This window comes from Zerene cesonia, unplaced genomic scaffold, assembly GCF_012273895.1.
Source record: "Zerene cesonia ecotype Mississippi unplaced genomic scaffold, Zerene_cesonia_1.1 Zces_u003, whole genome shotgun sequence".
NCBI lineage: Eukaryota > Metazoa > Arthropoda > Insecta > Lepidoptera > Pieridae > Zerene > Zerene cesonia.
In genome coordinates this window covers 579691-592089 of record NW_024045133.1, presented here as the reverse complement: position 1 = coordinate 592089, position 12399 = coordinate 579691, and the positions used below count along the sequence as shown (strand labels likewise).

General features: G+C 36.2%; 1 protein-coding gene across 1 annotated transcript in view; it reads right to left on the bottom strand.

Moving 5' to 3' along the window:
- The window catches only part of LOC119838437, a 17637-nt gene extending 6355 nt beyond the window's left edge, over nucleotides 1-11282 (bottom strand). The window contains exons 1-4 of the mRNA XM_038364384.1: nucleotides 11240-11282; nucleotides 3826-4146; nucleotides 1823-2077; nucleotides 559-691 (exon numbers count right to left, since the gene is read on the bottom strand). Coding sequence (XP_038220312.1) covers nucleotides 559-691; nucleotides 1823-2077; nucleotides 3826-4146; nucleotides 11240-11282 — 752 coding nt within the window. The remainder of the gene's footprint in view (nucleotides 1-558; nucleotides 692-1822; nucleotides 2078-3825; nucleotides 4147-11239) is intronic.
- Between the last annotated feature and the right edge of the window lie 1117 nt (nucleotides 11283-12399).

Here is a 12399-nt window from a genome sequence, read left to right as displayed (position 1 = left end):
CTAAGGACCGCGGGGGCGCTACTCCCCGTCACCTCGCCACAAGGTGCCCTGCGGGCTTATTATTATTATTATTATATGAATTGACTTGGGTGATAGGACACTTCTTATACAGATTATAAAATAATTTTTTATGTATATATTATGAATTGTTAATATTATCTATTCCTTTATTCACCTATCTCAAAATAATAATAAACGTTTATGCTATTTATTTTACAACCCAAAAGACCGTTCTGCTGCTCCAAGCGTAGCAAGTTGAGGGGGCTACTAAAAACCGGCGCCTCTCCACTATTACGGAGAGGCAAACGCTGAGTAGTCCACCTTATCACAAATACTATCCAAATATTAGAATATATCCATTGTAATTTTTTTATTGTTCTTAAAATGTATTAGTTGTAAGCTAAAATGTTGTATTTGTGATTTAAATGTATTTTCTTTCTTTCTTTCTTTCTTTCTTTAGTGCTCCCTTGAAAATAGGAATCTGGATATCCGGGCGGAGCCGGGTATTTCTTAACTGTAATGTAAAGTCTACTTATTCTATAATATTAATAGGTTTACCTTCTAGACGATAAGAATCTTCGCGTTTCATTAAATTTATTGGCGACAATCTGACGAGCTGGATACACGAATGGTCTACTCGGAAACCGACCACCAATATGCTTGCAACTCTCCATTGGCATTATTTTGTATCCTGTAATAATATATATGTAATGTACGTAATTTTTTCAATGTCATAGCGGGCAACTAAACTGGTGGTTCGCCTGATGGTAAGCGATCACCACCGCCCGTGAACATTCGCAGAAGCTCAGACCTCTGAGAATGCGCTGCCCGCTTTTAAGGGAAAAGGGATAAGGAAAGGATTGATGAATGGAAAAAAGGAATGGACTGGAAAGGGCTAAGACAAGGAAATAGGCCTCCGGCTCCTCCACTCACAGTACGAAACACAATAGCATGCTATTATTTCACGGCGGTTTTCTGTGGGGGTGTGGTACTTCCCCGATGCGAGCTGGCCCAATTCGTGCCGGAGTGTCCTCGACTCTCACAATAAAATATGTGACAAGACTGTCGTATCCTGTTGACTGCCTTCTTGGTACAGTGGTTAACGCGTGAGCGTAGAACTGAGAGGTCTTGGGTTCGAATCCCGGTGAGGACGCACAAAAAAATGTCTGTTGATCACCTACTTGTCCATAAAGATCGATCAGTGAAACAGATGTATATCATCTGCCCCATACCCCACTGGGGGACACGGGACTTCGCTTGATATGAAACATACTGATCATTTTGTGATATATATATAGAAAATAAAGAACCTGGTTGCCAACTTTTTAGTTTTACTGTAATGGTACTTTATGATCTTTCAGTTTACCATATTACTACAGTCCTACTATTCTATTCTATCTACTTTTATTTTATTCTACTAATATTATAAACGCGAAAGTTTGTAAGCATGTGCGTATGTTTGTTACTCTTTAACGCAAAAACTACTGAACCAATTGCAATGAAATTTGATTTGGTTGCAAAAAAAAATGAAATATAACATATAAACAACTTTTTATCCTGATATTCTTACGGGATACGGACTTACGCGACTTAATATAGAATAAACTCAGCAGCAATAGAGCCTAGCGGTCCGCCCCGGCTTCGCCCGTGGCACAAATATAGCCTATAGCCTTCCTCAATAAATGGGTTATCTAACACCGAAGGAATTTTTCAAATCGGACCAGTAGTTCCTGAGATTATTGCATTCAAACAAACGAACAAAACTCTTCAGCCTTATAATATTAGTATAGAATATGTATTATCCAGCCCAATAAATGCTTACTGTTACTTGGGTATTTGAATCCACAATTTACTTTTCGAAAATAACATTCGTTCATGAACAGTCGGTACTTCCACTTCTTCTCCTCTTCTTTCCCCCCACACACGCTGCTCACTGTATTATTACAATCCAAGTTTTTACAATTCAATTTGATTTTACTGCTAGTTTTCTGCTGTGTCCTTGGCGTTTCTTTAACGGTTTTTTCAATAATTTCTTCATTTTTGCCTGATATGAAAATTATGTCGTGGTTGGGTGATTCTGGAATTTAATGTCATGTTCTTAAAGTTCATTTTACAACGTCGACGGGGAATGCATACCTTTTAATATAAGACCAAATGACAACGGTACACTACAAAAACAAAAAGAACCACGCCACGGATGAAAACCAACGAAGCTATAATAGAGTAAATAAACGAAAAATACAGTCTTCTCTTTCTTCTTATTTTTCTTCTTCTTCTTCTTCTCTTTCTCCTTCCTTTTCTCCTTCTCTTTCTCATTCTTTTCTTCTTCTCTTCCTTTTTCTTCTTCTCTTTCTCATTTTTCTTCTTCTTTTTCTTTAGTGGCAATTCCCGATCCCACCGAGGACGGATTCTGGCAATGTCAAGTTTTGAACAGACTTAATATCAGAGACTTTAATATCGTTTAGATTATTGCCCCTAACAGCGTACTCTGTGCTGAGGAAAAATCATGGGTGAGATTATTCGCCTTTTGTTAACACAGATAACGTAATACTGTGTTAGAGTGTTACAATTACAACTCGTCTCACTCACACCACTGCATGCATCGCGATGGTACACACAAACAAGCCTGGAACACGATTTATCAAATAAATAGTATACAGAGTGTCCCACATCTGTTTTATGCGGAATTTGCATACGCTGATTACTTACAAAATTCTATATCAGAACAAGGTAAAAAATTATTTATTTATTATTTATTATTTAGGACAACTTACAAAGCAGACACCATTACAAGATTATTCATATAAAAGATACTCATATATAGCCGAGTGTTGCTTTAATTACAAGTTGCCACGGCTTGTTAACGGACAATAAAAATATACGAATTATTACATAAATAGTCTAAACAATAAAACATGAATTTAAACTACAATAAACATTAAAACTACAATTAAAAAAACCACTTATTAACTGCGTAAATAATATAAATAACAATGTAAATAGTGTAAATCAATAAAAATTTATAGTAAACACCCAAACCTCACCGAGACCAATTATTATTTCGTTTTTATTAAGCTCTATGTTTACACCCCTTTTTTAACGAAGAGGAAATCTTTAGAAGATACTCTAGTTATGGGGTAAAAAGCAGAGTATGTGGAATTTCTTCCCACTAAATCCTCCGGCGGCCAAACTTCAAGCATAATAGCAGGGATCCTGGGATCTCCTACGGATCACCAGGATCATGTATACACCCCTAGCTTCGCACAACTGGCATATACCGCTCTGATAATGTGGACAATGAGTCTATACAACCATAATCTTTAACGTGAGCACGTGTATGAGTGGCAGTGGTAAGCAGGTTGCCAATTAGGGGTGTGCTAATAGACTTTTAAGAATTCATCTAATCTAATAGAAAAACACGCGTCGGGATTTTATGAGTATGTTTTACGTAATCAGCTAATGAAAGACTAGAAGTTCCATTGAGCTGTATAGCATATAACACAATTTTTAACTTGATTCCGCCATCCCCGTTCTTCCATCGGTCGTCGAGGCGCACCGACTCTAGGCACCGCTTTATGGTGGTGGTTTCATGTACCCAGACTAAGCGGTTCGACTCTACATTCTTTATTCGAACCGCAAGGGACTGGAACATCTTTCCTGAGTCTGTGTTCCCTGACAGGTATAATCTGGGGATCTTCAAAAGTAGAGTGAACAGGTACCACCTAGGGAAGCGCGCTCCATCTTAGACTACATCTACGCTTACCAGCAGGTGAGGTGGTAGTCAAGCGCTTCCCTATCACACAATAAAAAAACAAAAAAACATACCCGTTTCAGCTTTCACATGCCGCAAAATCCCATCAATATTGGTACCACCTATCAAGTCCTTCATTCCAACGTTTTTATAATCTTCATTCCTTAAAACCTCCTTTTCATTCGGTATGAAAACTACATCACTTGCTTCAGTTTGATCACTCTGTATATCTCTTTCTCTCTCATTCACAACCGTATCTCTGTCTACCTCATCGTTGAGTTTTATTGCTTTATCCATATCTATATCCGATAGCGTCTTTTCATCCTTTCCAGGTATGGGGTCTTTAACTTCGCTATGTCCAGCATAAGTAACAATAACATCTGAATTATTTTTATCTATATGAGAGGAGAGAGTATAAATTGCCCAAAACGGGATTAAACATATTTGATATTGCATTCTGTTTTTATGGAGTTTCTAGAAACTCGTATTTATTCTTCACAAATATATCCTATAGTTTTATTATCAATAATAACGTATCAATAATATATTAACAACGGGTTTCTATCACCCAAAATTCACTTTAAACAAAATCACTGAAAATTACCTAGCAGCCTTTTAAAGTTTGATAGTTGAACAATGCATTATGCTGGCGCTAACAATGAATCGTTTCATAATGGCAACTGTGTTAGTAAAACCGAGGTTGTGTGTTTTCTAAACACTATGAGACGAAAATTGTTAATTATGTTAGTTCAAATGTCTTTAATATTATCATATATCTTTAAACGAGCAATTCTTGTATATATATATTAAAAGTACCTGGATGACCGAGCTTTGCTCGGTTTTTTTTTTTTGTTTTAACTTTAATTATTCGCCAAAAAATCATGTCATTCGCCAATTTATCTTTCGCCAATTTATCGCCCCCGATGTACTAAATTTCATGAAAATCGTTGGAGCCGATTCCGATTTCCAAGCTCGTTTAAAGATATAAGATTTAAAGAACATGTTTTGTTTACAACTTCATAAAAACGAAATTATTATCATCGTAATAATGACTAACCAACTAGAATGTAAGAGAAGACAACTTTAGTTAAAATCAGTTTAGTATTTTATGTGAACTTAAAAATTTGGTATTATTTTAATATAATAATTAAATCAATTCGGATAGTAATTAAATGGAATAGAACATGATTTATGTAATTGTGAGCGCATGACGAATTAGTGAGCGGTACGCTAAAAGCAGTTTTCATATAAAGACCAGATTTTGTTTCGAATATATAGTTTCCGTACACTTGTCCACACCCTTCTATGAGGGGCTTATGTCACGTCTTAAAGCAGTATTAATTCCAGTGGGAAAAGACAGAAATAATAGTGAATTTATAATCTCATGATAGAGGCTACCGTGGGGCTTTTTTATTATTAATAATAGGTCAGCGCTTGACCACGATCTCGCCTGATCTCGCTGAGATGAGGCTAAGATGGTGCGTGCTTCCCTAAATACTACTAGGCTACTCTGAAGATAACATCACTTCCTTATCATTTGCATGATATTATGTTCACGGGCGGTGATAGTCGCTTACCATCACGTGGCCCACCGGCTACGAGATAAAAATGTTAAAAGAAACACTACAATTAATAATAATAAATTATATTAACCTATGTCCATTTTTTATGCGTTTTATGAGTTTGGCTAGCCTGCCATCTGTCGAGATCATCTAGTACTACAGCAAGTTGTGTAAAGTCCAAGCAGGAAACGTTATTCCAACAAATATTGCGGATGTCTACTCAAAGATGGCGCTTTTCACAATTTATCGTAATATTATTAATCGCATAATATTTTAGTAGACCTATTGAAATATAATAATTTTAAATGGTTTTAATAGCATGCAATATTAACCAATAGATACCTACCTATCAATAGCACTCTTAGATAATTTATTAATTATTTTTTCTAATGGTTTTGAAGTCGACGAAATTTTTGTTAAAAAATTATTTTACTTCATTTAACTTTAAGTGTCAGAACTGGACCAAATTTAAATGGGACCAATAGCCGTCATCAGCTTCAAAATAAAAAAAGTTCACCCAGTTATAAGCTATGAGTTAACAAACACAAACAATACAGTCGAATTAATAATCCTTTTATGAAGACAGTTGGAAACAGATTAGCAGTTATTGAGCTTTTCCATACATACACAAATTAAATATTTATGTTATAAATTAAATTCTCGTTATAATATAATTTCAAAGCTTAATAACCACTTGACCTATTTCCACGAAATCTGTCTAGGAAGTAGCTTAAAGGCAAGAGATGACAGCTAGGAACGGCTTATATGACAGGGCCGTATGAGACGGATATAAACAGAATTCTTTCTGTTTAACCTACAAGAAACAAAGAAATAATGTTTATTCAGCCCCACATAATGGTATGTATGTAAATATGTATGTATTTCTATGATTATATATAATATATGCTTCTTTTTTTGTATGATTTATGTATATCTATTGTATATATGTATTTAAAATGTTGTAATCGCACCTATAGCCCATATACTTCTATTTTCCACAGCTTCTCCTTGACCACCAGGTTGTCTGGAAGAGATCGCTACCTTAGCGATAAGACCGCCTGTTATGCTCGTGAATGTTTATGTTTTAATGTATATATATATTTTTTGTTCCTTTTTATTATCATTTGGTGGACAATAAAGTGTTTTTGTTTGTTTGTAATGGTCAAGACCGAATGCCCTTATCCTTTTCCTCACCCTTCGCAGTTCTTCTCTTTAATCCCCTCATCAGTCCTTTCTTTTTCCCATCCCATTAAAGTCGATAAACCAACGCCTCTCCAAATGTCCATGTGCGGTGATAGTGTTTACCATCAGGCGACCCACCAGCTCCATTGCCGACTGTGACACAGAAAAATAAATACACAAGATAAAGTTCTCGACATGGGTACAAAAAATTACATAGAAAAATGGTTGCCTGTAAAGTCGGTTTTACGGGCGAAGATTTTACGTGACAACGTCTTTTTCTCTGTAGAATATTTATTGATATGAATATTATTAAATTGCACAATAGGAACAAGGAATTGAATGAAAATAAGAATTGCACAAATCTTATACCTTTAAACGAGCAATTCTTGTATATATATATATATATATATATATATATAATTGGAATCTCGGAATCGGCTCCAACGATTTTCATGTAATTTAGTATATAGGGGTTTTCGGGGGCGATAAATCGATCTAGCTAGGAATTTTTTTTAGAAAATGTCATATTCGTGTTTTATTCGTGTTTTTTTTTTCCTGACATCTATTGGTGAATAATAATACTATTTTGCTTCATAGATAGCTGGACAACTGAAATAATGTCATATTCGTGTTTTTTTTTCCTGACATCTATTGGTGAATAATAATACTATTTTGCTTCGTAGATAGCTGGACAACTGAAATAACACATAGGCACTTTTTATACCGATATTCCTACGGGTATACGGTTACGCAGCACGCTTACGCGGTTTCAACCGCGGGTCACAGCTAGTTTTAACTATAGAAAGATTTTGTTTACTAAAAAGACAGAGACAGAGACACAAGCACGCGCCGATTCAATGCGCCTAATTCTCTAGTGCTGCGCGCGCGGCGGACCGATCATAGTTCGGTGACTCATCGTAACGTTACCGGGCGTTACACTTTTTCATGAGTGCCTCCGAGCCGCAACCTAATTTAAGACGTTGTCACGTCAATAATAAACAATTGGACTGAATTTCTTATAACTAGACGCTCGTCCCGGCTCCGCCCGGATATCAAGATTCCTGTGTTATCCCAAGGAAGCATTTAATCGGGATAAAAAGTATTCTATCACCCGTGTCAGCTCATACCCTGTCTGTATACCAAATTTCATCAAAATCCGTTCTGTAGTTTGAGCGTGATTGACGGACAAACATCCAAACAAACAAACTTTCACATTTACAATATTAGTGCGATTAGTGCGGTGCTAAAAGAGTTAACAATCCAACGCTTTTATATAGATATATTATAATCTATAGAAAAATGAACTGACCTATATTAAAATGTTCTTGCGGTGGCAAGTATATATAGCAAGTATATAAGAAAGAAAGAAGACATTTATGGGGACAGTGTAACACGAAACACAGATTGATTAAAAAATAAAAAACAACAATAAATATAAAAAATAAAAAATAATAGTATATATAATGGGGACGATTACATATAATGTCAATTATGTTATTATGTTGTTAAAAGGCAATGCGTTAATTTTTAACAATTATGCGACAAATTGTAATGTAATGCCAGATTGTAATTTAGCGGTGTTAACAATTTTACAATAAAAGTAGTTTTATTTATTTATTTATTTAACTCTTCAACAACATTGTACATAGAAGGAAACTTAGAGATAATAATAATAATGAGTAAAGTAAAGCGTACAATTTGTTTGGCGGCCTTATCACTTAGAAGTGATCTCTTCCAGGCAACCACGGTAAAAAGGTAACGAGCATTCTGCTAAACTATAAGCGGGACGAAAAACAGATACTTTTAAACATTCAATCAAATTTACATACAACATATATATACACAAATATATACATATACACACATACACATATACACATTATATACAAATATATATATATATATTCTTTTGAATTGTATCCGAATCGGTTACGCAGTTTCGTATGTATATATATATATATATATATATATATATATATATATATATATATATATATATATATATATATATATATATATATATGCCATACAATTTTACAATAAAATTCCTTGTACAATAAATGCCTAATAATTATTTAATACTAACATTTCCGTGTATCGATGTTTATATCTGCAATCATACGAAACTGCGTAACCGATTCAGATACAATTCAAAAGAATCTATCTACATGCTGAATTTCAGCCCGATCCGTTCAGTGGTTTGGGCTGTGCGTTGATAGATCACTATGTCAGTCAGTCACCTTTGAGTTATATATGTTAAGATGCAGTTAGTAAATAATAATAATAATAATATAATAATAAAGTCTTTATTAAAACTGTTAAATAATACAATTATATTGGTAGAAGCTAAAGCTAGTAATAAATATGTAATAAAATTATCCATTAACAAGTAAAGTCAGGTAGCCTGACTAGTCTTAAAGTAACAATGCTAAGACGGCTCATGGCTAGAAGGCAACATCTTAGCTAATTACGGTCGATCTTACAAACTTAGGGCGTGTGTTTGTTTCCATTGTTCGGACGGTACGATACGATATTTTAATTATATTCTACTGTACATGTTTTTTTGTCATAGCGGGGAACTGAGCTGACGGTTCGTCTGATGGTAAGCGATCACCACCGCCCGTGAACAGAGCAGAGGTATGGTGCCTGTGCGGATGCACTGCCCGCTTTTAAGGGGTAAGGGAAAAGGAAAGGATTGAAGACTGGTAATAAGAAATGGACTGGGACGGGTGAGGAAAAGGAAAAGGGCCTCCGTTGCGCACTATCCTATTCTACTAGTATTATAAATGCGAAAGTTTGTGAGTATGGATGTATGTGTATGTATGTTTATTACTCTTTTTCGCAGAAACTAACTAACCGATTGCAATGAAATTTGGTACGTAGATAGCTGGACAACCGGAATAATACATAGGCAACTTTTTATCCCGATATTCCTACGGGATAGACTTACGCGGGTGAAACCGCGGGGGCGCAGCTTAATAATAAAACCATAAAAACTTAATAAATCAATACCACAGATACATTCTCGTGCCGTCTCTCACAATGGACACTACCACGCCCGAGGCTAACACATCCATCTATTGTTTAATTAAATTCAACGTCAGTTAGTTTTCAAATAATGACCTAGCGTGGACGTTGCCTTGTTAAATTTGAGTTTGTTTTGTATTAAACACTAGCGGTCCGTCCCGGCTTCGCCCGTGGTACATATATAGCTTATAGCATTCCTCAATAAATGGGCTATCTAACACTGAAAGAATTTTTCAAATCGGACCAGTAGTTTCTGAGATTAGTGCGTTAAAACAAACAAACTCTACAGCTTTATAATATTAGTATAGATAGTGGGCAGACAGCGGAAAGATTTAATTTTATTTATGTGTAAGGCGCGGACCGCTATTAAGGGATAAGGGATAAGGAAAGGTTTGACGACAGGGAAGAAGGAATGGAGCGATAGAGTGAGCAAAAATAAATAAATAAATCAATGTTTCTTTCTTTATTTCTTTCAAAAAGGAAACAGGCCTCCGGCTCGCCCACTCACCGTACAAAACACAATAGCAAGCTATTATTTTTCGCCGGTTTTCTTTGGGCTGTGGTACCTCGATCCGTACTGGCCCAATTCGTGCTGAAGCGTACTCTCCTACATTAATGTTGCATATTGCAACCCACATATAATATTTGATCACGGGATTTGAACCTGTGTCTTTTTGTCGTAGCAACGCCTCTCTCGGCCATCCATTCCGCCTCACTTAATGAGTAACATCCATCAAAAAATCCAGTGTCATGATGTATGTCCCCAATGAACTCTTCACCAACTCAACCGATTTTGATGAAATTTGATATTTTATGTGTAATTTGGTCCAACTTAAGATATAGGATAGTTTTTATTTCGATTAATTATCCCGATAATTTATAATCTTCATATTTTTTATTATAAATCAGCCACAGCAAAGCGTGCCCGGGATGCTAGTAGGCTATATAATTCGCGAAACTTTGTTTCGTCATCTAAAGCTTTCATTCGTAGTTTCATCCCCTATTTGGGCCCTTTAGGGGTTGATATTTAAGGACAAAATTACTTTGTTTAAACCTGGATCACTATCATCGTTTAGAAATTAAAAACTTTTTAGAAATTAAAAAAATTTTAACGGATTTTAGAGACGGGACGGGAGACGCGAAGAGAAGTCAGTGTCCTCGTGAACACGTTCGCTGTAAAGTGTTCGAAACGTTGGGTTAATAATATAATGAATAAATCGCGTTAAAATCTGTTAAAAAGTTTTTAATTTCTAAATGTATAAACCTCGCGTAAAATCAATTACAAGAAAATACGACTATCATCATTATCATCATCATCAGCCCATACATGCTCCCACTGCTGGGACATCCTATCTAGCCTGAGGCCTCCTATGTGGTTTCACGCCATAATCCACCACGCTGGCCAAGTGCGGGTTGGCAGATGTCACATGTCGTCGAACTTTTGATTCTTGGACATGCCGGTTTCCTCACGATGTTTTCCTTCACCGCTTTGAGCAGTGGTGATGTTACACTGGTCCAAAGGCCTCGCCACTGAGGCACCCCTGCACTGCACTGCACTGTAACATACCCAATATGCACACAAATCACATAAGAATCGGTCCAGCCGTTTCGGAGGAGTTCCCTAACTAAAATTGTGACACGGTAATTTTACATCTAAGATTTTTAAATTTTAAATTAAATTAATGTATGAATATTAAAATGTGTATTTGTTACTTACAGTTATCTTCATCAGCTGCGTTGGCTTCATCACCTCCCTGCATCACCAGCAAAGGTATGCATAATCACACTAATCCTACTAATGTCCTACTAATATTGAATGCGAAAGTTTGTGAGGATGTGTTTGTTGCTCTTTCACGCAAAAACTACTGAACCGATTGCAATGAAATTTGGTACGTAGACAGCTGGACAACTGGAATAACATATAGGCAACTTTTTATCCCGATATTCGTACGGTATACGGACTTACGCGGGTGAAACCGCGGGGCGCAGCTAGTAATGTAATTTGGATTTTCCTATCCAAGCATGGAACCCCAAGCGTCGAGAGAGGCTCTGATTAAAAAATAACATTTTTATTACATTCGCTCATAACAACATCATCAAATTTGTTAATTGCCTCTCCTTGGTTCAGTGGTGATTTGTGAAGAAATTAATATTTAATTTATTTATCGAAATCTTTTTAGTAGACTATGGAGCTGGTGGGTCGGCTGATGGTAAGCGCTACCACTGCCCATGGATATTTGGAGAGGCGTAAGGTCGATTGCAGACCTTACGCCTCTACACATGGATTGCCGACTTCCAATTGGAAAGAGATTAGGAAAGGATTGAAGAGAGGGATAATAAAGGACTGGGAAGGGTAAGGAAAAGGATTAGGGCCTCTGGCACCCACTCACCGAACGAAACACAGCAGAATGCTATTTCACCCCGGTCTTCTGTGGGGGTGTGGTACACAAAAAGGGTGTGTGTTTAATATTATTTAGATCGTAATAAGAATGTTTCACGTCAAAAATCAAATGTTAATGATCTGCCCCATACCCCATGCCTTTTGCCCCTTGCCCCATTAGCGGCTCAGACTTGAGATAAATATTTCACGTCAAAAATCAAATGTTAATGATCTGCCCCATATACCATGTCCACTCGCCCTTTGCCCCATGCCCCATTAGCGGCTCAGACTTGAGATACAAACGTATACAACGATAATATAAATAGCAGAGGCCAGTGAAATGGAGTGAGAATATCTGATAGGGTGTGTTATATCATATCGTAAAACGTCGGTTTAAACCATGGTTTTAGTTTAACTATTGTTAAAGTTAACAAGGGGTTATTTGTTGTCCATCGAGAATCATAGTATGACTTCCAGCAATGTACTAAGACGATGCG